We start from the raw sequence: 26,881 nt of genomic DNA on the forward strand, positions 1-26,881 counted from the left end.
GTTAAGGAAGTTCGGCAGAATCCAACCCCTCTCAACGGCTTCCACAGAGGCCCCATCAAGAGCGGACCTGCCGGGCGCATCCCTGGGTGGGACGGGAGCTGCTCTACTCGAGGTCAGGAGAAGCTGCAGATCAAAACATCACGCCAACTCCCCTCCCCTCCACGGACTCCACCCACACCTCCCACTGCCCGGGAAAGGCAGCCGACACTCTGACAGACCCATCGCACCTCGGACACATGAAACTTGATTTGTTTTCACTGTAACTCCATAAATTATGTTCTTCTTCTCCTTTATATGGCTGTACCAATGTTCGAGGTAGTTTAAACCTGCTGGTGTGCACTTTCAACTTAATGGGAGCAGAGAGCATGCCTGGGGTATGGTGGGTCCTACAGCCCGTTTCCTGGGTGGAGGTGGAGTCCATGGAGCTGAGGGAAATTTGTGCGATGTCCCAAGCTGCATTCACCACCTTCTGAATTGAACTCATTTAAAAGTTAGGTGTCAGGGTCCAAAGACTGAATTTAAATTTCGGTAACAGGCTCTTTCCGTAGTCCGCACCGCCCACAGATGCACCCAATTCAGCTACAGCTCCCGGTATGTTTTGAAGGGGTGGGAGGAAACTGGAGCACCTGGGGGAAACCCACGAAGACGTGGGGAGAACGTACAAGCTCCTTTGCAGACAGCGGTGGATTCGAACCAAGGCCACAGGCGCTGCAACCGTGTCGTGCTAACCGCTAACACTACTGGCCTCCTCAAGTGGCCCTTGAGAAGGTGGCGAGGAGCAGCCTGAGAGCATAGAACCACAGAACATTACAGCACAGGAAATCAGGCCCCTTCGGCCCTTCTAGTCTATGCAGAACAATTATTCTGTCTCAACCTCTCTAACATGCGCCCAGTCCATATCCCTCCACCCACATACCTGACCAAATTTTTCTTACAAGTCAAAACTGAGCCGCACTCACCACTTCAGCTGGCAGTTCTGTGTGAAGAATTTCCCCCTCACATTACCCCTTTCACCCATGTCCTCTGGTTTGTATCTCATCTACCCTCAGTGGAAAAAGCCGACCTACATTTACTCTGTCTTTCCTCTTCGTAATTTTAAATATCAAACCTCCCCTCATTCTTCTACACTCCAGGGAGTCCTAACCTGTTTAACCTTTCAAGGCAACATCCTAGTAAATCTTCTCTACACCCTTTCAATCTTATTGATATCTTTCCTGTTGTTTGGTATCCTCCAAATTTGGCCTCACCAATGTCTTATACAACTTTACTATAACATCCCAACTCCTGTCCTCAATACTTTGATTTAGGAAGATAGAAAGAGTGCAGAGAAGATTCATTTGGCATCTTGTTCCACACCCCCCACCACTCTCAGTGTGAAGAAGTTCCCCCAAAACTATTCCCATTTCACCCTTAACCCATGTCCTCTGGTTTGTGTCTCATTGACCCTCAGTAGGAAAGACCTCTTGATATAAGCCTTCTTGAACCACTGCAGTTGAGGAGGTGCAGGTGTACAAGGGAGGGAGTTCCTGGAAAAGAGGTTACAGAGGGAGCCACATGTTGGCCACTTACCACTTTTGGAATGACGGTTGAGAGCGCATCGCTGATGACAGCCCGTAGGGAGATGGTATCAATAACCGAAGCGAGATTGAGAAGGGATTCCTGGAAAATAAACAAGAAAATGAATCGTTTTACTCTGGTGTCATAGCACGGGATTAGGTTTGGTTCGGCCCGTGATCCACGCAAGCGACTGACAAAATACAGAACTCCCTCTCTGTTCAGTCCTGACACACAAATTAATCATCAATTAAAAACTTTGAGGCTTTATAAGGCCCTGGTGAGTCCTCATGTGGAGGATTGTGGGCAGTTTTGGGCTCCTCGTTTAAGAAAGGATGTGCTGGCGTTGGAGAGGGTCAGAGGAGGTTCACGGGGATGATTCCAGGAATGAAAGGGTTATCATATGAAGAGTGATTGACGGCTTTTGGCCTGGACTCGTTGGCATTTAGGAGAATGAGGGGGATCTCATTGAAACATTTTGAACGTTGAAAGGCATGGACAGAGTAGATGTAGAAAGGTTGTTTCCGATGGTGGGAGAGTCCAGGACAAGAGGGCACAACTTCAGGATTGAAGGGTGTTCACTTAGAACAGAGATGGGGAGGAATTTCTTAAGCCAGAGGGTGGTAAATCTGTGGAATTTGTTGCCACAGGTGGTCGTGGAGGCTGGGTCATTGGGTGTATTTAAGGCAGAGATTCACAGGTTCTTGATTAGCCAAGCATCAAAGGTTATGGGGAGAAGGCCGGGCAGTGGGACTGAGTGGGGAAATGGATCAGCTCATGATTGAATAGTGGGGCAGACTCGATGGGCTGAATGGCCTATTACTCCTCCTATGTCTTATGATCTTGTATTGGGAAATTGCTGGACAAACTCAACAGGTCAGGCAGCATCTGTGGAGGAAGAGAAACATCAAATATTTCCAGTCCAAGACCATTCATCAGTACCAGGAATTTTTACGTTTAAATTTAGACATACAGCACAAGCCCGTGCCACCCAATTTACACCCCATTAATCTACACCCTCCAGTACGTTTTGAACGGCGGGAGGAAACTGGAGCCCACGGGGAAAACCCACGCAGACACGGGGAGAACGGACAAACTCCTCACAGACAGTGCAGGATTGGTACCCTGGTCCCGATCGCTGGCGCCGTAAAGGTGAGGTGCTAACCGCTACGCCAACCGCACTGCCCCAAAAGAGGCACTAGTTTTCTCGAGAGGGTGGGGAGCGATGAGCAAACCAGAATCAGAGCCAGGTTTATTGTTGGGAACGTGCCGTAAAATTTGTTGTTTTACGACAGCCGTACGGTACAGAACAAGGTGCAACAAATTGTAATTAATTATGGTTCTGTAAATGCAATATTTAAAAATAAACATTTTTATATATAGTAAATGGATGGTGCAGGTCAAAATGGCAAACAATGGGGGCAAATTCCAGCCATTCTCGTTCTGTGTAATACAGGTATTTTCGTTAAAATTACCAGCTGTTAAGATTGTAAATGAGTGAAATCTGATAACGTAGCAAAGTAATGGGATAACACAATATTATCAAATATTTTTATATATTAGAATTGTTTTATGAATAAATGATGATATTTCTGATAAATGCAAGCAGGCTTTTTTCCACTGAGGTAGGGTGAGATTAAAAAAAAACCCAGAAGGACATGGGTTTAGGGTGAAAGGGGAGAACTTTAAATTTTTTAATTTAGACCTCCAGCACGGTAACAGGCCATTCTGGCCCATGAGCCCATGCCGCCCAATTTACACCTACACTCCTGGTCTGTTTCAAAGGGTGGGAGAAACAGGAGCCCCCATGGAAAACCCCACACAGACATGGGGAGATGGTACAAACTCCTTACAGACAGCGCGGGATTCGAACTCCAGTCCCGGTCGCTGGCGCTGTACTAGCTTTGCATTAACCACTACGCCAACCGTGCCGCAGAGAGTTCTTTCTCCTCTCTCGCTCCCCTTGTCTCTCACTCCTCTTTTGGAATGTAAGAGAATTTAATCCCTCCTAACCACAACTATGGAGGTTCAAACTCCTGCCAGTAGGAAAAAGGGGAAGGTAGGAGACTGGGACCATGGGGCGGGGCAGATCATGTAATACATCTGAGGTTTTCCAAGGAAACTGGGAGGTGCAGGTGGAGGGGGGAGGGGGGGAATGGTGTGTGATGGTCTGAGCCCCGTTCACAATCTTCTGCAGTTCCTTGCGGTCTTGGGTGGATCAGCTCCCGACCCACACAGTGATGCATCTGGGCATCTGCCAACCCATCTTTGGTAGATAGGACCACCTACCTATCACTGCCTGCTGTTGCAAGTCTCTCCCATCCACACTTCCAGCTGCTGTATTCCAGCTTCCTGCCCCCTTCAAATCTTACCCGATGTCTCCTTTTCTCTCTCTCTCTCTCTCTTTCCTCTCAAGTTTTTTTTTAAACAAATTATCGCCATTTTCCTGGAACGCAGGCTTGGTCGGAATAGGAATGAGGGGGCCATTCCCAATCCGATATCTTACCTCCCAGACCCCTAGTATATTCCCCGGAACGCCTACAGACTAAAGTTCACTGCAGGCATTCCGCGAACAAAGGCCTAATGAATAGCATGTATCGGTGACGTGCATTGCAAGTTCCGCCTCTTTAATTACCTCACTTCCGGGTACGCGCGCAAGGAAACAGGGATTTCGAGTTTTGGTCGATTGTATGTGAATGACCAATGCCGAGACGTCGGACATTCTTCAGACCGGTAAAATTGCATAAAGTCTTCCTAAAAATAACATGCGCCTCCTTTTCCCACAGCTCTGCATTCACTAGCCTCCCCACCCATTCTCACCTGCCTTCCCCTCCACATCCAATCAACAGTGCCTTTTGTCTGTTGGTCTGTGCTCCTCCCCCCGGTTCATCTTTTCTTTTCATTCAGATGCCTGCCTGCTTATCACTCGCACCCCGAGGAAGGGCTCAGGCCCGAAACGCCGGATGTATATCGTCACCGCCTACGGACGCTGTGGGACTGGCTGGGTTCCTCCAGTGCTTCCGTGTTATCACCACTATGGAACCTTCTGCAGAGTGTGCTATGTTTCACCTCACCTATCTAACCAATAACATAAACAGCATGCTATTGGACTGAAATTTGATAAGCTTTGCTACTGTACACAACGCTTCTAGCTGAGTATCCTGTTCAATGTTGATAAATCTGTCATGTTATTAACTTGCTGGGGAGCAATAAATTTTTTAATTGTTTTTATTTACAACACGGTAGAAGCCCTTTCAGCCCAAATTACCTCCAATCTCCATACGTTTTTGGAAGCTGAGTAGAAACCGGAGCACCCAGATGAAACCCATGGAGACACGGGGAGAACGTACAAACTCCTTACGGACAGCACGGGATTCGAACCCTGGATTGCTGTAACAGTGTCACGCTGACCGGGCCGCCCTTCAACTGTTTTAATTATACTGACACTAAGATTGGAGTCGTCGTGAACAGCGAAGAAGGTTTTCAAGGCTTGCAAAAGGATCTGGACCAGATAGATAAATGGCCGATGGAATTTAATGCAGACGAGTGTGAGATGTTGCATTTTGGAAGGACAAACCAAGAAAGGACATACACGGTGAATGGTTGGGCACTGAAGAGATTTACTAGGATGTTGCTGGGACTTAAGGAACTGAGTTACAGGGAAAGATTAATGACTTTATTCCCTGGAGTGGAGAAGAATGAGGGGAAATTTGATCGAGGTATTTAAAATTACGAAGGAGACAGGTCGGCCTCCTGAGGGGAGGTGAGATACAAACCAGAGAACATGGGTTAAGGGTGAAAGGGGAAAAGTTTAGGGGAACATGAGAAGGAACTTCTTAACACAGAGAGTGGTGGGGGTGTGGAACGAGCTGCCAGCTGAGGTGGTGAATGCGGGCTCATATTTAAGAGGAATTTGGACAGGTACGTGGATGGGAGGGGTACAGAGGGATATGGACAAGGTGCAGGTCAGTGGGACTAGGCAAAATAAAATGGTTCAGCACAGATGAGAAGGGCTGAATGGGCTTGTTTCTGTGCTGTCATGCTCTATGGTGACAATTTACTGACCCTCATATACAACTTTACTCTGCTGCCAGGCGTGATATAAATGCAGGTGTTGTGTTGTTAGACTGTGAGAACAGGTTCAGCATTGGAGAGGTTCAATCAGCATGTGTGATCTTCAGACCCTGCTGACCTTTCTCAATCATTAAAAGCCAACTAATTATATCCCCAGAAATCAATGCAGTGGCATGACATGGCCATTCACAGGCTCTGCCCATGCCAGAGGGTCAATGGGAACCAAATGACCTGCTGGACTAATTTGGCCAGAAACAGTCACGGTGTCTTGGAGTCAGACAGCACGGGACAGGCCCTTCAGCCCAACTTATCCCTGCTGACCAAGTTGGGTACGACATTTTGGTCAGCATGGGCAAGTTGGGCCAAAGGGCCTGTTTCCATGCTGCATTACTATATTTCTTTATACACCACAATGCACATTGGTGATGCAGAACCATGGAACATGACAGCATAGAAACTGGCCACTTGGCCCATCCAGTCTGTTCCTAGTCCTGTCGTCCTGCACCCACACCATAGCTTTCTATATCCCTCTCATCCATGTACATGTCCAAGCTTTTCTTCAATGTCAGAATCGAGGCCGCCTTCACCACCTCCGCTGGTAGCTCGTTCCACACTCCCACCACGTCCCCCCTAAACTTTTCCCCTTTCACCCTTAAATCCCATGTTCTCGAGTTCTTGTCTCACCTATCCTCAGTGGAGAGGTATTTCATTTACACTATTCATACCCCTCGTAAATTTGTGTACTGCAATCAAATCTCCCCTCATTTATCTAAGCGCCACTGAATAAAATCCTAACTTTTCCCTGTAACTCAGTTCCTGAACTCCGGGCAACATCCTAGTAAATCCTCTCTGCACCCTTTCTATCTTATTGATATCTTTCCCAACGTTAGGTGACCAAAACTACGCACAATTCTCCAAATTTGGCCTCACCAATGTCTTATACAACTTTACCATAACATCCCAACTCCTGTACTCAATACTTTGATTTACGAAGGCCAATGTGCCAAAAGCTCTCTTTACAACCCTGTCCACCTGTGACGCCACTTTCCGGGAATTGTGTATCTGTATTCCCAGATTCCTCCGTTCTACCGCACTCAGTGCCCGACCATTTACCATGTATGTCCTTTCTTGGTTTGTCCTTCCAAAATGCATCCCCTCACACTTGTCTGGATTAAATTTCATCTGCCATTTTGCAGCCCATTTTTTCAGCTGGTCCAGATCCCTCTGCAGGCTTTGAAAACCTTCTTCACTGCCACAACGCCACCAATCTTAGTGTCATCTGCAGACTTGCTGATCCAATTCACCACATTATCATCCAGATCACTGATCTAAATGACAAACAACAATGACCCCAGCACCGATCTCTGAGGCGAACCACTAGTCACAGGCCTACAGTCTGAGAAGCATCATCCACTACTCTCTGGCTTCTCCAATCCAGCCATTGTCGAATTCAGTTCACTACTTCACCATGAATACCGTGACTGAACCTTCCTGACTAACCTCTCATGCGGGACCTTATCAAAGGCCTTACTGAAGTCCACATAGACAATCTCCACAGCCTTTCTTTTGCTAACTTACCTGGTTACCTCCTCAAAAAATTCTATAAGATTGGTTAAACACGACCTGCCACGCACAAAGCTATGTTGACTATCCATAATCAGTCTCCAATTCTCCAAATAATTGTATATCCAATTTCTTAGAATGCCCACTGCTGGAGACAGGCTCACCGGCCTATAATTTCCCAGATTATTTTTCGAGATTTTTTTTAACAATATGAGCTGATTTCCAATCGTCTGGCACGTCGCTCGTGAATGTTTTGAATATCTATGCCAAGTTCCCTGCAATATCTACACTCGGCTCCTAGGATACAGGCCAAACTCAGATAAAGTGTTTGGTGTGGACCAGTTGGAAGGAAATCTGTGGTTTTTCCATCGAGTTCAAGAACCAGGTGCTGTTGAAAGAGCTAAAAGGGATTTATACTCTTGGGAGGAAAAGCCAGAGTGAGAGCATTCATCTGAGGTTGCTTTAAATGGAAGCTAAATTAACACATCAGGGAGAAACAGTGAAGCGAGCTATCTACGCGGTGGAGATAAAAATATATTAAAGATAGAACAATCACGAGGACATTGCCATGGCAACGCTACCACGTTAAAATTCTCCAAGAGTTGTCGGGGGAATCAAAGTGCAGAGGATGCATTGTAAACGATTGTAATGTCAATTGGTACCTGAAAGTACCTCAGGGCATTTCACGGATCCTTTACAAACAATATACAGGACAGTCTCCTTGGGAGATATTAGAGGTAGTGAGCAAGTGATTGGAGCACACAGCAGCCTACTGATACAACTCTGATACAATGAAAAGTCTGCCGACGCCGATATGGTCAGAAAAGCGCACGGATGTGCTGGAGGAGCTCAGCCGGTTCCGCAGAGGTTACCTGCTACGGACTCTGCAAGACTGGCTGAGCTCCTCCAGCATTTCTGTGGGGTTTTTTGGGTACAACTCTGGTGTCTCTAGAGCAGTGGTTCTCAACCTTTTTCTTCCCACTCACATCCCACTTTAAGTCATCCCTCTGCTATCGGTGCTCTGTGATTAGTAAAGGATTGCTAAAGGTGGGGTGTGAATGGGAAGGGAAGGTTGAGAATCACTGCTCTAGACTCATTTGATACTGAATTTTTTTGCTTGAGAAAAATGGTCATTGGCCCATTTCCTTTGGAGTTCTGAAACTGTGCACATAACGAGTCCATGAGGGACGATGAAAACAGTGGTTTTCAAACTTTTTCTTTCCACCCACTGAGCTGAAGCCACTGGTCTTCAGGCTTCTGTACAAAGGGAGCAGTGGGAGGAGGTGGTGACCAGGGTGATTGGGGGGGGGTTCTTCTATGATGTCGGTGGCCTTCTTGAGGCAGTGCCTCACATCAGCATCTGCAGTAGACGGGAGGTCGGAGCCTGTGTGGGACCTGCCTGCGTTTGCTACCTTCTGCAGCCCACCCAGAGGAATGGAGTGAAGGGGAAGTGGGGGGGGGGGGGGGAGCGGGGGGAAACTAAGTACAGTGGTTACACGCCCAAAGAACCCCAAAACCCAGCAGTAATAGATATTCACCACGACCACGACAAGTAGTTACTTAAACAAAAGTTGTTCTTAATTATCTTTAAACATGAAAACAGAATCACACTTTAACTTATCACTATTAACTCAACTACCTAACTTAACCCCCTTCTAATTCTAAGCACAAGTGTATGTAATGTGTGTGTAAATTTAAGAAAAGTTCTTTGGTTCACAGTTCAGTCTCACTTCTCACTCCTCCAAGTTCACTGGTTGCAGGCAATTCTTATACTGTGCACAGTATTTAACATGTATAAAGTTCGCCAGGCTTTGGTGCTCGAAAGGTAAAGGAAGGTTCTCGTAGGGTTTGCAGAGAGAGATGTGTTGTTCCAGGATTTCCACAACTGAGGTACCACCATTAGTCACTTCAATGTCTCGGTGATGAAACTTGTCCCATCAGGGTTCTCCAGATAGTAACCTTTTTCTTTCAGGTTATGACAGAGCTCCTCTTATTCCAAGAGAAACATCAGACAGATAGCACTTCCAGCCATCCGCCACTCTGGAACTTCTGTTTCAGTTCCAACAAACTTCCCCTGGCTGATACTGCTCAGTCTCACTCTCTCTCTCTCTCTCTCCATCTGAGATTCAAACTGCCAGCCACACATCCTTCTCTCTCTCACTTGCAAAACCCCCCTCCTTCTCCAACAAACAATAGGAGTTAGTCTTCTGTTCCCATCTGTTGTTTTTAGGTAAACAAGAACCCAGGGGTGACCTTTGAGTGAGCACTTTGCGGAAGGGTCAGAAGTCTTGTACAAAATGTCCAACACAGCCAACCTGATTTCCAAGACAATGGTCTATTCATTTCATGACATCATTTCAATTAGCATCTACTTGTGAAATGTGCACAGCATTCTCCACAGTTTCTGTAAAGTCACTGAATATGAATTCCTCAGTATTTCAAATAAGATCGGTTTTAAAGTGTATATGTATATAGCCTACTCTAATTTCACCAAATTACCTCCCAAAAACATCTACAAATATTCCATCACACAGTTCACTGGGCTGCGATCTGGGACAGATTCAACCAAACACTGAAAGGAAAATAGAGGGGTGCACCAGGAGAAGGATGACGAGGACAGCTTTCCCAAAGAGCCCAGCATGGATTGAAGGGCTGATTGGCCTCTTGGTGGTTCTGTGTGCTATGGAGCGAGATAAGCAACCTTCCTTATTTTCCATCGATCATGAACTCCCCGCAATATCCTCCCCTTGGGACAGCAAGCCGGCAGTTACTATGCCTATCTTTGCTAATACATGCTTGTTAACTCTGTTGTGAGAGGAATGTATTGGCTTGAGACTGACAAATTGCAGCATTTAGAGACCCTATTAACCTTTTGAAATCACTGATCGCCTGCCTGCCCAACTGTGCTCCTGTGTGGAGCTGCAATGGAGCAAAGTTATTTGCTTCCGTTCAAATTCAATCACGGACATCACTTTCTCTGCCCGACCCCCCCCCCCCCACCAGGGTGTCTCGCACATGATAATGATATCCATGGACCCCCTTCCCCCTCATCGGCAAAGCCAGGTATTTGTTCCTCACACCAGACTCAGTGCCCACTCTCGGCTGCATAAGACCATAAGGTGGAAGAGGAGAAGTAGGCTATTCGGCCAGTCGAGTCCGCCCCGCCATTCCATCACGAGCTGACCCATCCTCCCACTCAGCCCCTCTCCCTGGCCTTCTCCCCATAACCTTTGACTAGGCATTGGTGAGGCCAAATCTAGAGTACTGTGTGGAGTTTTGGTCACCGAATTATAGGAAGGATATCAACAAGGTAGAGAGGGTACAGAGAAGATTTACAAAAATGTTACCTGGGTTTCAGAATCGAGAATACAACGTAAGATTGAGCAGATTAGGTCTTTATTCTTTGGAGCGTAGAAGGTTGAGGGGGGATTTGATAGAGGTATTTATGAGGGGGATAGTTAGATTTGACGTGGATAGGCTTTTTCCATTGAGATTAAGAGAGATTGAAATAAGAGATCACGAGTTAAGAGTTAAGGAGCAAAAGTTTAGAAGTAACATGAGGGGAAACTTCTTCACTCAGAGAGTGGTGGCTGAGTGGAATGAGCGTCCGGGAGTAGTGGTGCCAAATGTCAGGTCAGTCGTCTGAGTGCTACTGGTACCATGTAACCCAGTTCTACCTGATGCATGGTCAGGTGGTCGGAGACTAAACTGGCTCCCCCCCCACCAGGCTTGCCCAGTGCGGAGGGTGGCTGGACACCCTGCAGGATTAAAAACCTGCCAAAGAGCGAATGAACCCTCTTGCAGGGTCAAGCGAGGAAAGGGCATCCTTTGCCATCGAAGCTCAGTCCGGCCCTTCACTGCAACAGAACTTCACCCCAGCCATCCTGGGCCTCACCAGGCCGCTGGATCCGGGAAGGGAGGGCAGGTCTGGACCTGGGCAAACCCCTACTCACCTAAAATCCATTCCCACACGCGCTGCTCCTTTCTAAGGGGCGGGGTATCTTCAACACACCCAAGTCCAGTGGTGAGGGACAAGTGGCGAAGCAGTGGGCTTGACCAGCCAGGAGCCATAGTCACAAATCTAGATGCTGGCGGTGGGGACGAGTGGTCGCTGGTGGATTACAGAGCGGAGATTCGGAGAGGCAACACCCTTTGCATCTGAGCAGCCCTGGTTAGGGAAGCACTGCTCACAGAGGCACCTCCAATTAACCACATTAGAATGGAAGTAGAGATTAATGGGCTTTAATCACCATAAATCATCAACACATCTCACATGTGGCTGGCCCAGTTCTAAGGCAGGTACTGAGGGAGGGGTTTGGTGGGGGTGACAGCCTCAATGGGGATTCTGAGGGAAGGAGTCACAGGTACAGGCTCGCCATACAGTACATTCATACAGACGGTGCTAACAGCTGTACAGCGGTTCCACCGCACTCACCCTAGAAAAGGTAGCTCAAACAAAGCCCGCTCATGCCAACCTGGCCAGTCTGCCGCGGCTGGCGAGTCGTCCAGCGGTAGCGGTGAGAATCAGCATCCGATCGTCGCCTCCTGAACTTGGGCAATGCTATCTCTGGTCGCACAGAGAGACCTGTTGCCAGTGTGCTCAAGGACTGCACTGCAGCGCACCAGGAGTCTTGGCTCACTGGAGAAGGCGCGCCGTGTGAAGAGAAAGGAGGGTTCTTCTGGCCTGGCAGGCCCGGAGAGGAAGAAAGAGAATCTGGCGTGTGCTTGTGTGGGTGACTGCCAGTGCCTGTCTGCAATTCCTACCTGCTACTGCAGGGGGCAGCCCGCTGTACCTGCAGGGAGGTAACCTGGAAGACTGGCTCCACCTACTCCCTGTCAATCACCAGCCCCATATAAAGGCTCTCGCCAGCCCCCTGGGCAGGGGCAGAACACGGAGCCAGAAGGGATTGAGAACCTGGTGCTAATTAGAGCCTTTGCAGTTTGGGCCTGTTTGTTTGCACTGCGGCGTGTCATAGTGAACTGCCTCGCAGCGAAGCTACCAAACCCTGCCTGTTGCTGTATACAATCAAGTCCAGGCCTCTGCAAGGAAAGTACCACCTCACCATAGTCAACGTTTACACCCCAACTCTAACTAATCCCGGTGAAGTCAAGGAGGCATTTTATAGTGAGCTGAAAACCACCATCAGTTCGCGTGGCAACTTCCAATAAGCTGCTGTGGCTGGGAGACTTTAATGCTCGGGTTTCCACTGTGATGCCTGGTGTGATCAGTCGCCAAGGGTTTGGCAACAGTAACGGCCTTCTGCTTCTCTCAACGTGCATAGAATTCAAACTGTGCATTGCGAACACACGGCTCAGACTGTCAAACCAGCTCAAAGCGCACATGGAATGCATCCACGACATCATCACCTGACAACGAGACATTCGTATCACCAGAGTTAAACATGGAGCTGAGTGGATCTGACCCCTGATCAGCAAGTGCTGTGGTCGGGTCTATGGTTATCGATCAAACCTCCACGCAGACTGACTGCTGCCAAATCACCCCAAAAGCGGAACTCCACCAAATTGAAACATGGTGTGCGTGCCTGATGCCCTGAAATCCTCCGTGGAAACTGCGCTGAGCAGACTGGTTGAGAATCCACCAGACGATATTACTGGAATGCTTTCAAAGAAACCATCTACAGCTCTACCCATGGCACCTTGGGGAAAGTCAAGTGCAAGCATCAGGGGCTGGTCTGATGAGAGCAACCAATCTGCAGAGGACCTTCCATATTATTCTGAATTTGAGTGAGTATAATCCCAGATGATTTAGTCTCTCCTTGTAGGTCAACCCCCTCGACTCTGGGATCAACCTGGTGAACCTCCTCTGGACTGCCTCCAAGGCCAGTATATCCTTCCTTAAGTATGGAGACCAGAACTGCACACAGTTCTCCAGGTGCGGCCTCACTGGGATCTTGTACATTTGCAGCGTGACCTCCCTGCTCTTGAATTCAATTCCTCTAGCGATGAAGGCCAACATTCCATTTGCCTTCTTAACAACCCGCAACCCAATTTTTTGCAATTCATGCACGAGCCCTCCCAAGTCCATCTGCACTACAGCAGGCTGCAGTTTTTCATCATTTAAATAATAATCTTCTTTTCTATTTTTCCTACCAAAGGGGATGACCTCGTATTTACTAACGTTGTCCTCCATCTACCAGACCTTTGCCCACTCACCTAACTTAACTAGATCCTTCTGCAGCCTCTCCAAATCCTCTGTACAATTCCCTTTTCCACTTAAGTTAGTATCATCCACAAACTTGGCTTCACTACACTCTGTCCCCGCTTCCAAATCATCGATGTAAATGGTGAACAGCTGCGGACCCAGCACCGATCCCTGTGGCCCCCCACTTCCCACTGTCTGCCAACCACCCATTTATCCCGACTCTTCGTCAATTAACACAGCACCCTTCTCCTCAGTCGTGGCGACGACACTCAGGTCCTCCCCCGGACTCTCTCGGATTTCTTGTATATCTCAGCTCATTGCCACAACTCTTGTCCTCATGTTGAAAAATGGCAACTGCAGACTCCAAAGCAAACCTAGCTCTCCTACACCTGCACCAATGAAGCAATTAAACATGTACTCATACCCACCTGTGAAGCAAAACCCCCAAATATTATGGTCCCCTGAAATGAGGGGACTATGTATAAAAAGTGCTGGAATTTCTACCTGGTCAACCCAAATTGTCGACAATTAAGTTTGAATATATTCTGGAATATGCACTTTAATTCCATATAAAGTGCACGTTTAAAACTGTGGAGCACAGGGGCAAATGAAGGAAGATAATGTCTTTGTCCCAAACATTATGCCTGCATGTCTGTAAAAAACATTTTATTAATTAAAAAAAAAAATTTAGACATGCAGCATGGCAACAGGCCATTTCAAGCCACAAATCTGTGCTGTTCATATCAGAATCAAAATTTATTGTCATGAACAAGTCATGAAGTTCAGTGTTTTGTGGCAGCATCTTAGTGTAAACATTCATATTATAACCATCTTCTTTGGCTTGGCTTCGCGGACGAAGATTTATAAAGGGGGTAAAAGTCCACGTCAGCTGCAGGCTCGTTTGTGGCTGACAAGTCCGATGCGGGACAGGCAGACACGGTTGCAGCGGCTGCAGGGGAAAAATGGTTGGTTGGGGTTGGGTGTTGGGTTTTTCCTCCTTTGCCTTTTGTCAGTGAGGTGGGCTCTGCGGTCTTCTTCAAAGGAGGTTGCTGCCCGCCAAACTGTGAGGCGCCAAGATGCACGGTTTGAGGCGATATCAGCCCACTGGCGGTGGTCAATGTGGCAGGCACCAAGAGATTTCTTTAGGCAGTCCTTGTACCTTTTCTTTGGTGCACCTCTGTCACGGTGGCCAGTGGAGAGCTCGCCATATAACACGATCTTGGGAAGGCGATGGTCCTCCATTCTGGAGACATGACCCACCCAGCGGAGCTGGATCTTCAGCAGCGTGGACTCGATGCTGTCGACCTCTGCCATCTCGAGTACTTCGACGTTAGGGATGAAAGTGCTCCAATGGATGTTGAGGATGGAGCGGAGACAACGCTGGTGGAAGCGTTCTAGGAGCCGTAGGTGATGCCGGTAGAGGACCCATGATTTGGAGGCGAACAGGAGTGTGGGTATGACAACGGCTCTGTATACGCTTATCTTTGTGAGGTTTTTCAGTTGGTTGTTTTTCCAGACTCTTTTGTGTAGTCTTCCAAAGGCGCTATTTGCCTTGGCGAGTCTGTTGTCTATCTCATTGTCGATCCTTGCATCTGATGATATGGTGCAGCCGAGATAGGTAAACTGGTTGACCGTTTTGAGTTCTGTGTGCCCGATGGAGATGTGGGGGGGCTGGTAGTCATGGTGGGGAGCTGGCTGATGGAGGACCTCAGTTTTCTTCAGGCTGACTTCCAGGCCAAACACTTTGGCAGTTTCCGCAAAGCAGGACGTCAAGCGCTGAAGAGCTGGCTCTGAATGGGCAACTAAAGCGGCATCGTCTGCAAAGAGTAGTTCACGGACAAGTTTCTCTTGTGTCTTGGTGTGAGCTTGCAGGCGCCTCAGATTGAAGAGACTGCCATCCGTGCGGTACCGGATGTAAACAGCGTCTTCATTGTTGGGGTCTTTCATGGCTTGGTTCAGCATCATGCTGAAGAAGATTGAAAAGAGGGTTGGTGCGAGAACACAGCCTTGCTTCACGCCATTGTTAATGGAGAAGGGTTCAGAGAGCTCATTGCTGTATCTAACCCGACCTTGTTGGTTTTCGTGCAGTTGGATAATCATGTTGAGGAACTTTGGGGGACATCCGATGCGCTCTAGTATTTGCCAAAGCCCTTTCCTGCTCACGGTGTCGAAGGCTTTGGTGAGGTCAACAAAGGTGATGTAGAGTCCTTTGTTTTGTTCTCTGCACTTTTCTTGGAGCTGTCTGAGGGTAAAGACCATGTCAGTAGTTCCTCTGTTTGCGCGAAAGCCGCACTGTGATTCTGGGAGAATATTCTCGGCGACACTAGGTATTATTCTATTTAGTAGAATCCTAGCAAAGATTTTGCCTGCAATGGAGAGCAGCGTGATTCCCCTGTAGTTTGAGCATTCTGATTTCTCACCTTTGTTTTTGTACAGGGTGATGATGGTGGCATCACGAAGGTCCTGAGGTAGTTTTCCTTGGTCCCAACAAAGCTTGAAAAACTCATGCAGTTTGGCATGCAGAGTTTTGCCGCCAGCCTTCCAGACCTCTGGGGGGATTCCATCCATACCTGCTGCTTTGCCACTTTTCAGTTGTTCGATTGCCTTATATGTCTCATCCTGGGTGAGGGCCTCATCCGGCTCTAGCCTTAGGGGCTGTTGAGGGAGCTGGAGCAGGGCGGAATCTTGGACTGAGCGGTTGGCACTGAAAAGAGATTGGAAGTGTTCTGATAATTGGTTGAGGATGGAGATGTTGTCGCTGAGGAGGACTTTGCCGTCTGAGCTGCGCAGCGGGCTTTGGACTTGGGGTGAGGGTCCATACACAGCCTTTAGAGCCTCGTAGAAACCCCTGAAGTCGCCAATGTCCGCGCTGAGCTGGGTTCGTTTGGCGAGGCTAGTCCACCACTCATTTTTGATCTCCCGGAGTTTGCGCTGAAGATGGCTGCATGCGCGACGGAAGGCTTGTTTCTTTTCTGGGCAGTACGGCTTTGTAAGGTGAGCCTGGTGGGCAGCTCGCTTCTTTGCCAGCAGCTCCTGGATTTCCTGGCTGTTTTCGTCAAACCAGTCCTTGTTTTTCCTGGAGGAGAAGCCCAGTACCTCTTCAGTGGATTGCAGTACCATCTTACAACATTGCTATAACAACAAAACTGCATGAAAAGTAAGGCCATGTCTTTAGTTCACTGATTATTCAGGAATCTGATGGCAGTGGGGAGGAAGCTGTCCTTGTGCCGTTGAGTGCTCGTCTTTAGGCTCCTGTACCTTTTTCCCAATGGTAGCAGAGTAAAGAGGGCATGGCCTGGGTGGTGGGGTCTTTGAGGACAGAGGCTGCTTTTTTAAAACACCACTTCATGTAGATGTCCTCGATGGAGTGAAGTCTGGTACCTATGATGTTGCAGGCTGAGTTAACAACCCTCTGGAGTTTATTCTCGTCCTGAGAGTTTGTGCCTCCATATCAGGCAGTGATGCAACCAGCCAGAATGCTCTCCACGGTACACCTGTAGAAGTTTACGAGAGTCTTCGGTGACGAACTGAATCTCCTCAGACACCTCACAATGTATAGCCGCTGGCGAGGCTTCTTTGTGATTGCATCAATGTGGAGGCTCCAGGACAGATCCTCAGAGATGCTGACACCTGGAAATTTGAGGTACTTGACCCTGTCCACTATTGAGCCCTCGATGAGGACTGGGTCATGTTCCTCTACAACCCCCAGTACACTTCGAGGAAACAGGAAGCCCTATGGGAAAACCTACGCAGACACGGGGAGAACGTACAAACTCCCTACAGACAGCGCGGGATTCGAACCCTGGTCCCGATCGCTAGCACTGTAAAGGCGTTGTGCCAACTGTGCCATCCCATTAAAGGGGTCCCCTTTTATGTTACTGGCCAGTTTACCTTAATTGTTTATCTTTTCTCCCCTTGTTATCTTTTTGGTTGCCTTCTGTAAGTTTTTAAAAGCTTCTAATCCTCCAACTCCCCCTAATTTTTCCAAGACCCCCCTGCCCCTCCTTTGTTTTATGTTGACTTTAACTTCCCTTGTCACCCACTCTTTCCTCGGTTTTTGGAATGAAACAATCCAAATTAAAACGTAGCACAGTACAGGCCCTTCAGCCCTCGATGTTATGCTGACCTACATATTCCTACCAAAAAATATGTACTAAACCCTCCCTACCCCGTAACCCTCTATTTTTCTTCCATCCAATGGGCTTGGCTCTTAAATGCCCCTAATGTTCCAGCCTCCACCAACGCAGAATAATGAGAACTATTTTGTATCTGCGTAAGGAATCACCCTTCTCACTGTGGGGCGTATGTATATGTACATTTGTGTGTGAGGAGTGTCCTGTAATGGTGGAAGACATCAGTAAATAAAGTCTTTTTTGTTATTTGAATCTTGCGTCTCTAAGTTATTTAAGAATCCTCCCAAGTAACACAGAGACACAACACCCCCAGCAATGCATTCCAGGCACCCACAACTCTCTGTGTAAAAAATAACTTACCCCTGATCTCTCCCCTAAACTTCCCTCCCTTTACTTTGTACAGACATCCTCTGGTGTTTGCTGGCCCAGCCCTGGGAAACAGGCGCCGGCCGTCCACCTGATATGTGCCTCTCAGAATCTTGTAGACCTCGGCCTATCTTTTTAAAAAAAAGTACTCCCAGAAACTTCTGCCGCTGCTGCTCCACCATCTTCCCTGCTCGAGTCCCTTTCCAATCACTTTTGCCGGCTCCTCTCCCATGCCTCTGTAGTTAGCTTTCCTCGACACATCCGCCCTCAGCTTCTCCCTCTCAAACTATCTTGATCGCTGTGTCCTAAGCGTTATTTGACGTTAAGCTCCCTAATCAAATCTGGCTGATTGCATAACACTAAATCCAGAATTGCCTTTCCCTTGTGGGCTCAAGCTGCTCTGTAAAGCCATCTCGTGGGGATCGTCAAATTCCTTCCCCTGCGATCTGGAACCCATCTGACTTTCCCTGACTACCTGCATATTGAAGTTCCGTCCAGCGCGACGTTGCCTCTCTGATATGCCTTCTCGAACTCCTGCTGTAATTTTCACCTGGCTGCCATTTTGGGAGGCCTGTTCAAAATTCAGATTTATTGTCAGAGGACATACACGTACAACCCTGAGGCTCTTTTTCCTGTGGGCCAGGCAGAATTTCTACTGATCGGTTTGAGTAAACTGAACTCAAGAAAAAGATACATATAGAAAGGCATGGAAAAAAAGAAAGAAATGTAAACTGACTGGGCCATATGAAAAAAAAACATATATTCAATGATAAATAATGTCAAAAGTAAGAGACCTTCAATTCAACTCCAATTGTGTGCATCTCCCATCAGGGTTTTCTTACCCTAACAGTTTCTCATCTCTATCCACCAGGATTCCACATTTTCTGATCCCTTGTCCCTTCTTACCAATTATTTGATTTCATTTCTTATACCAACAGACACCCCCCCCCCCCCCGCCCCACCCAGGAAAGGAGAAACTCACCAGGTCTTTCAGCGAACATAGGAGGTGAACACAATAGTGCAGGTGTGACCTCACTGGACTGGACAGGCTGGCCCACCTCTGTCCCTGTAACTCCTCCCCAATAAAGGCCAATAGCCCTAGTCTCCTCCCTCCATACCAGCCTTGAATCCAGGCCAGCAGCAAGTAGAGACCTATCCAGTGATTCTGGATATTAAGGCCTTTAACCACCTGCTTTGTGTCTGCTGGGTGGTTATTGATCAAGCTACAGATATATACAACCAACATTTCAGGCCTTTCCTTGAGGAAGGGCTCAGTCCAGAAACGTCGGTGATATATCTTTACCTCCTGGGAACGCCCCGAGACCGGCTGAGTTCCTCCAGCGTTTCGGCGTTTTTACTACAATCACAGCATCCGCAGACTCAGGTAAGGGGACTGAGGAGTGCAGTAGATCAAAGGGAACTGGGAATACAGGTGTTAATTGGATAAACTTGACTGGTTTAGCATAGCTGTTACAATGCTCCTTATGGCCCTGGCCACCCAGGATCGAATCCTCAGCTGTCTGTAAGGAGCTTGAACATACTCACCGCCTCTGCGTAGATTTCCTCCCACACTTCAAAATGTACAAGGTTTGTAGGTCAAGTCCCAGCAACTTCCTAGTAAATCTTCTCTGCATTTTCAATCTTATTGATATCTTTCCTGTAGCTCGGTGACCAAAACTACACACAATCCTCCAAATTTGGCCTCACCAATGTCTTATACAACTTGAACATAACCTGACTGTATAATTACAACCCAACAAAACAGCGTTCTCCGGTCCTTGTTCAAAACATGCAGACACACAACCAGACATAATACACGTATAGACAAAACATACACATGCAGGGAAAGTATTTAATCTATACAAATAAATAAATAAATGTTGTTTTGTGAATATGACGGTCAGTGTGAGCAGTTCCTTTGGTCGTTCAGCGTTCTCACTGCCCGTGGGAAGAAGCTGTTCCTCAGCCTGGTGGGGCTGGCTCTGATCCTCCTGAATCTCTTCCCCGATGGGAGCAGCTGAAAGATGTTGCATGCAGAGTGGAAGGGGTCCTCAATGATTTTGCGTGCCCTCTTCAGACAACGATCCTGGTAGATCACATCTTTGTGGGGGGTGGGGGGGGGGGAGGAAGACCCCAGTGATGCTCTCTGCCATTCTTATGGTCCTGTGGATTGACCACTGATCCATTTCTCTGCAGCAACCGTACCCACATGGTGATGCAACTGACCAAGACCCTCTCGATAGAGCTCCTGTAGCAGGTTGACGTGATGGTGGCCGGTAGCCTTGCCTGCTTCAGTCTTCTCAGGAAGTGCAGTCGCTGTTGCTCCTTCTTGACAAGTGAGGAGACGTTGAGTGTCCATGAGAGGTCATTGGTTAAGTGAACTCCAAGGAACTTGGTGTTCTCCATGGCAGAGTTGCTGATGTGTAGTGGAGGGTGGTTATTCCTGGTCCTCCTGAACAACACACAACAGAGAACCTGACAAGTCACCAACGGTAAATCTCCCCATCAACCTGCAAGTGTTTTGGGATTCCAAGATGGAGTGATCCGTTGGCTTTGGTTCTGGTTGTTATTCCAACAGGGCTGTATCACCAGTTTCTCAAGTAACACTGGAGACACATGCACTGTAGAATACAGCCAGACCTGTCCATTGTTAAGTTCTTCTCCGAGAGGAATGCCCACATCTCAAATCCCGTTATCCAAAGGATTTTCAACACCAGAGTTCTGCTCCCGGGAGAGTGCTCAGTAACATAGTTGCATGGAACACTGCAGCACAGTACAGGCCCTTCTGCCCTCTATGTTGTGCTAACCCATGCATTCCTTCTCTTTCAATGTTGACAAGGGTTCAGGCTGAGTTCCTCCAGCATTCTGTGTGCCTTTACCATGAGACTTCTGATCAACGGACCACCCACTGGTGAGGCAGATGGCAGAACCACCTCTGCATAACTCCAAAGACCCGGGTTCGATCCCCACCCCGGGCGCTGTCTGTGTGGAGTTTGCATGTTCTTCCCGTGATGCCCGGGCACACCAGCTTCCTCCCACATCCCAAAGTCGAGCATGCTGGCAGAATTATTAGCAGCTGTAGATCATTTCCTCATGTTTTGGGTGCGTGATAGAACTGCGGCACACTACACCACAGAAAGAGGCCCCTCACAAAGAGGCCTGTGCCAAGCTATTGATCTGCCTTGTCCCTCTGACCTGATGCCGGTCCATCTCCAGTCACGTCCCTGTCCAAATGGAGCCCACATTCACCACTTCACCCAGCAGTCCTCCATTCTCTGTGTGAAGGTTCCACTCATGTCGTAAGACCATAAGGCATAGAGACAGAAATAGGCTATTTAGCCCATTGAGTCTACCTCCCTCCCTCCCCCCCCCCCCCCCCCCCCCCAGTTAATCATGAGCCGATCCATTTCCCCACTGCCCAGCCTTCTCCCCATAACCTTTGATGCTCTGGCTAATCAAGTATCTATTAATTTCTGCCTTAAATACAGGTAAACCCCATTTTACAAAAATTGGCTTTTATGAAGAAAAATCCGTGTTCGCTTTTACAAAAGGATTCGAATGGGCCTTCGCTTCTGTGAAAATCGCCTTCAATAGTAGTGAATGAGGCTTTGCTTTACGCCATTTCTTCTTAGAAAGGTTTCCGAGGAACGCTCTAGTCTTGTAAAGCAGGGTAAATTGTACATCCAATGACCCGGCCTCCATAACCACCTGTGGCAACAAATTCCACAGGTTCACCACCCTCTGGCTGAAGAAATTGCTCTAAGCGAATGAGTGATGGGACCTGGGAGAGTTGAAGGGAACGTGGGAAGAACAGAAACAGGATTAGTGTAAATGGGTCAGCACAGACTCGGAGGAGCCAAAGGGCCCGTTACAAGCTGTATCTCAAGTTTAATGCTGGAATGGCTGTTAGCAGGAAAGCAGAGATGTTCCCCACCAGCCCCTGGAGATGGTGGAGGGGTTCGGCCGACCTCTGGTGCCCTAACATGGTTCCCTGTCCACTTCCTCTTCTTGCCTGCTGCCGACAACCTTGACTCCGGCCGTCCCCCAATGGGAGATCCTTCGCCCGTTCTCCATCAGCCCCCCTATCTGAGCTGCTGGTTGCCAGGCAACCCCTTCCCTCCTTCACCCCTCAGCTGCGAGGCACCAAGGGCCTCTCCAATGGAACCAGTCCCTCTGTGTGCGCTGTGAGTGTGCCTGCCAATCTCGCCCAGGGCACTCTGTTAGTCAACCGACGATCTGCGCCCCTATCCATTACTGGGTCCCCTTGTCTGAAAGCCGCACCCAACCAGCCATCCTAAAACATAACACCTCAGCCGGGAGAAACATCGGCCTCCCTTGTCAGTGTTGGAAGCAGCGTCGGCTACAAGAAAATTGTGGGAAAAACAGAGGGTTGTGTATGTTCGTTGTCAGGAAGGGCATCATGTGCAGGTGATAATTAATAGCAGTTCCACAATCACAGTGCCCCAGGATCAAATCCGGCGCTGTCCGTAAAGTCTGCATGGGTTTCCTCCAGGGGCCTCTGGTTTCTTCCCACCCTCCAAAAATATACATTTGTAGATTCATTGGGTGCATTTGAGTGCCAAGGGCTCATGGGCCGGAAGGGCCTGTTACCGTCCTGTATGTCTAAATTTAAATTTAAAGGGGTATGGAGTAGGTTTAGAAAGGTCAGCATACCGTTGTGGGCTGAAGGACCAGTCTGTGAACCATAGAACATGACAGCACAGAAACAGGCCCCTTCAGCCCTTATAGCCTGTGCTGAACCATTATTGACCTGCACCCAGTCCATATCCCTCCATAGCCCTCCCATCCATGTACCTGTCCAAATTCTTCTTAACATTGAGCCACATTCACCTCTTCAGCTGGCAGCTCATCCACACTCCCACCACACTCTGTGTGAAGAAGTTCCTCCTAAACCTTTTCCCTTTCACCCTTAACCCATGTCCTCTGGTTTGTATCTCACCGACCCTCAGTGGAAAAAGCCGACTTACATTTATTCTGTCTACCCTCCTCATCATTTTAAACACCTCGATCAAATCTCCTCTCATTCTTCTACCCTCCAGGGAATAAAGTCTTAACCTATTAAACCTTTCCCTGTAACTCAGTTCCTGAAGTCCGGGCAACATCCTAGTAAATCTTCTCTGCACTCTTTCTATCTTATTGATATCTTTCCTGTAGTTCGGTGACCAAAACTACACACAATCCTCCAAATTTAGCCTCACCCAGTGTCTTGTATAAATTTATCATAACATCCCAACTCCTGGACTCAGTACTTTGATTTATGAAGGCCAAAGTGCCAAAAGTTTTCTCTACAAACCTATCCACCTGTGACGCCACTTTCAGGGAATTATGGGTCTGTATTCCCAGGTCCCTCTGTTCTACCGCACTCCTCAGTGCCCAACCATTCTCCGTGTACATCCTTTCTTGGAAAAAGGATTTGTTCGTAGCAATGAGGTATTTAGATATGGAAAATAAGATGTTGGAACAGAATTAGGTTATTCAGCCCATCAAGTTTGTTCTGCCATTTGAATCATGTATGTATTTTCCTCTGAACCCTATTCTCCTGCCTTCTCGCTATAAAGTTCAATGTTTCTTTTAATGTCACGTAATATATTAAAATGTAACTTGCATGAAATACTTCAACTTCTGCCTACCGCAAGGCAAACAAAGAGACACCATGAGCACAAATAGTCTCCTAACCAGAAGATCACAGGACATAGGAGCAGGACTAGGCTATTCAACCCATCAAGTCTGCCCTGTCATTCACAAGATCACAAGTTAAAGGAGCAGAAGCGGCCACTAGGCCCATCAAGTCTCTTCTAAGATGAACTATGCTCACACCTAATTCCAATGACCACCCTTTTCCCCAAATCCCTTGATACCCTGACTAATGAGGCACATCCATTTCCTGTTTAAATACTCCCAGTGATCTGGCCTCCACTGCTTTGTGCGGCAGTGAGTTCCACAGATCCACGACCCTCTGACTTCTAATTTTAAGACTTTGACCCCTTGTCCTCGATTCACCCATCAAGGGAAACATCCTATCCACATTCACTGTCAAAACCTTTCAATATTTGAAACGTCTCTCTGAGATCCCCCTCATTCTCCGATACTCCGAGTACAACCCAAGAGCTGCCAAATGCTCCCCATACGCCGGCCCCTGCATTCCCAGAATCATCCTGGTAAATCTCCTCTCCAACAACATCACATCTTTTCTAAGATGCACACAGTTCTCCAAATGGGGTCTTACCAATGCCCCATAGAGCCTCATCAACACCTCTCTATTCTTATACATTATTCCTTTTGAAATAGCATTCGCTTTCTTCACTACTAACCCCACCTGGGCATTAACTTTTAAATTACTCTGCACAAGGAGGCCCAGGTCTTTTTGCACCTCTAAGGATTGAATTTTCTCCCCATCCAGATAGTCCTCTACCTGTTTATTTCCACTGCCAAAATGTAGAACCAAACACTTCCAAACATTGTTCTTCATCTGCCATATTTTTGCCCCGTCTCCCAATCTGTCTACATCCCTCTGCAATTTTACAGTTTTTTCAACAATTCCTCCTCCGCCACCTCTCTTAGTGTCTTCTGCAAATTTGGCCACAAAACCATTCATTCCACAATCCAAACCGTTAATATAAATTGTAAATAGCAACGGCCCCAAGACCAACCCCTGCGGAATACCGCTTGTTACAGGCAGTCATCCAGAACGGGATCCCTTAATTTCAACATCCGCAAATCTTTTCTTAAATGAGGAGCCCAAAACTGCTCATAGGCCTCCACGTGAGGTCTTGGACACCTTTCAGTGATCAAGAACCTTCGCTTTAAACCTATGCAATGACTTGGCCTCCACAGATATCTGTATCAACAAATTTCACAGATGAAGGAATTCCTCCTCATTTCTGTTCCAAAGGGACATTTCTTTATTCCGAGAATGTGCCCTCTGGTCTTAGAAATGGAGTTAAGTTGCCCCCATCTTGGTGGTTCAAGGAGAACTCAGAGTTACATTTTGAACAGAAGAGACAAGGAAAACCTTTCCTGTGCATTGAGATGTTTAACCTGGGACTAGTGTTGGACGGGGCTTGGATTTGAGGGAAAGCCCATTCACGACAAACATAGCTGATCATGTGATCCTGCTTTCTTTCCACCACCCTTGTTCCTGTGAGCCAATATGGGCCACATCCCACTTCCTTTTGAATTCATCACGAGCCGGACTCAACAGCCTTCTAGGGCAGGCAGTTCCTGAATTTCACAACTCTCTGAGGGAAGACGTTTCTTCTCCTAGAGCCACCTGGAGTGGAGTGTAGAAGAATGAGGGGATATTTGATCGCGGTATGAGGGAGGGATAGACAGAGTAAAAGTTGATTGGATTTTCTTTGCTGAGGGTAGGTGAAATAGAAATCAGGGGGCATGGGTTAAGGGTGAAGGGGAAAGGGTTAGGGCAGTTGTTCTCAACCATTTACTTCCCACTCACATCCCACTTTAAGTAATCCCTGTGCCATCAGTGCTCTGTGATCAGTAAGGGAATGCTTACGGTGGTATGTGAGTGGGAAGGGAAGGTTGAAAATCACTGCTCTAGACCCAATTGTTACTGAAATATTTGGCTTGAGAAAAATGGTCATTGGCCCATTTCCTTTGGAGATCTGAAACAGTGCACATAACGAGACAATGAGGGGCGATTAAAACAGTGGTTTACAAACTTTTTCTTACCACCCACATCCCACCTTAAGCCATCTCTTACTAATCACAGAGCCCCGATGGCGTAGGGCCTACTTAATGTGGGAAGTGTGGGAAAAGAAAAAGGTTGAGAACCACTGGTTTAGGGGGAACATGGTGGGGAGAGTGGCAGGAGTGTGGAACGAGCTGCCAGCAAAACTGGTGTATATCGGCGCAAATTTAACATTTAAGAAAAATTTGGACAAGGACATGGATGGGAGGGGTATCGATTGGGCACAGGTCAGTGGGACTAAGCGGAATAATAGTTTGGCTGAAGGGCCTGCTTTCTGTGCTGCAATGTTCTATAAGAAGCTCGTGGTACAGTTCATATGAAGGCTGACTAGCTGCGCCATCTCTGGCGCAGAGACAACCTCTGGTAACACAGGACCTCCCAGTGTGAACATGAGAAAGCTGGAGCGGACTCAGCAGGTCAGGCAAAATCTATGGAGAGAAATGGTCTGCTTTGGTAGGAACCTTCTGTCGGGTCTTCCCCTTCCACTTCCCACAGGGCCTGTGACTAGTGGTTCACTCGGACCATTGTCGTTTGTCATCTATATCAATGATCTGGATGATAATGTGGTAAATTGGATCAGCAAGTTTTCAGATGAAGCTAAGATTGGAGGCTTTGTGGACATCGAAGAAGGTTTTCAAAGCTTGCAGAAGCTTTGAAAAAGCTGGAAAAATTGGCTAAAAAATGGCAGATGGAATTTAATGCAGATAAATGTGAAGTGATGCATTTTGGAAGGACAAACCAAGAATGGTCGGGCACTGAGGAGTCGGGTAGAACAGAGGGATCTGGCAATAGAGATACATAATTCCCAGAAAGTGACGTCACAGGTGGGTAGGGTTATAAAGAGAGCCTTTGGCATCTTGGCCTTCATAAATCAAAGTATTGAGTACAGGAGTTGGGAAGCCATGGTGAAGTTGTACAAGACATTGGTGAGGCCCAATTTGGAGGATTGTGTGCAGTTTTGGCCACCGAACTACAGGAAAGATATCAATAAGATAGAAAGGGTGCAGAGAAGATTGACTAGGATGTTGCCCGGACTTCAGGAACTGAGTTACAGGAAAGGTTAAACAGGTTAGGACTTTTTTTCCCTGGAGCGTAGAAGAAGGGCCTCTAATATGGTTCTGTAGGTTTCGATGAACTTATTGTCATACATATTGTACAATGTACAGATGCAACGACACCTGAATAGGCACTTTGTAAAAGTAAAACAAAAAGAAAGTAAGCAAACCACAGAAATCTTCGTTAAAAAAAATAAAGTGACTGTGCAATGGTGCCGACAGTCCGTGGGGAAGGATGTCCATG

General features: G+C 47.6%; 1 protein-coding gene across 6 annotated transcripts in view; it reads right to left on the reverse strand.

Moving 5' to 3' along the window:
- Positions 1-26,881, reverse strand: part of LOC138739666 (cGMP-dependent 3',5'-cyclic phosphodiesterase) — a 284,647-nt gene that overhangs the window by 140,976 nt on the left and 116,790 nt on the right. For 3 of the 6 annotated variants that reach the window (XM_069892180.1, XM_069892181.1, XM_069892179.1), the window contains 2 exons: positions 18,329-18,424; positions 1,570-1,659 (listed from right to left, as the gene is read on the reverse strand). In XM_069892180.1, the coding sequence (XP_069748281.1) occupies positions 1,570-1,659; positions 18,329-18,424 (186 nt within the window). Of the gene's footprint in view, positions 1-1,569; positions 1,660-11,626; positions 11,734-18,328; positions 18,425-26,881 lie in introns of those variants that run through there. The other 3 variants (XM_069892183.1, XM_069892182.1, XM_069892185.1) reach the window with 2 other exon arrangements.

Source organism: Narcine bancroftii, chromosome 7, assembly GCF_036971445.1.
Source record: "Narcine bancroftii isolate sNarBan1 chromosome 7, sNarBan1.hap1, whole genome shotgun sequence".
Lineage (NCBI taxonomy): Eukaryota > Metazoa > Chordata > Chondrichthyes > Torpediniformes > Narcinidae > Narcine > Narcine bancroftii.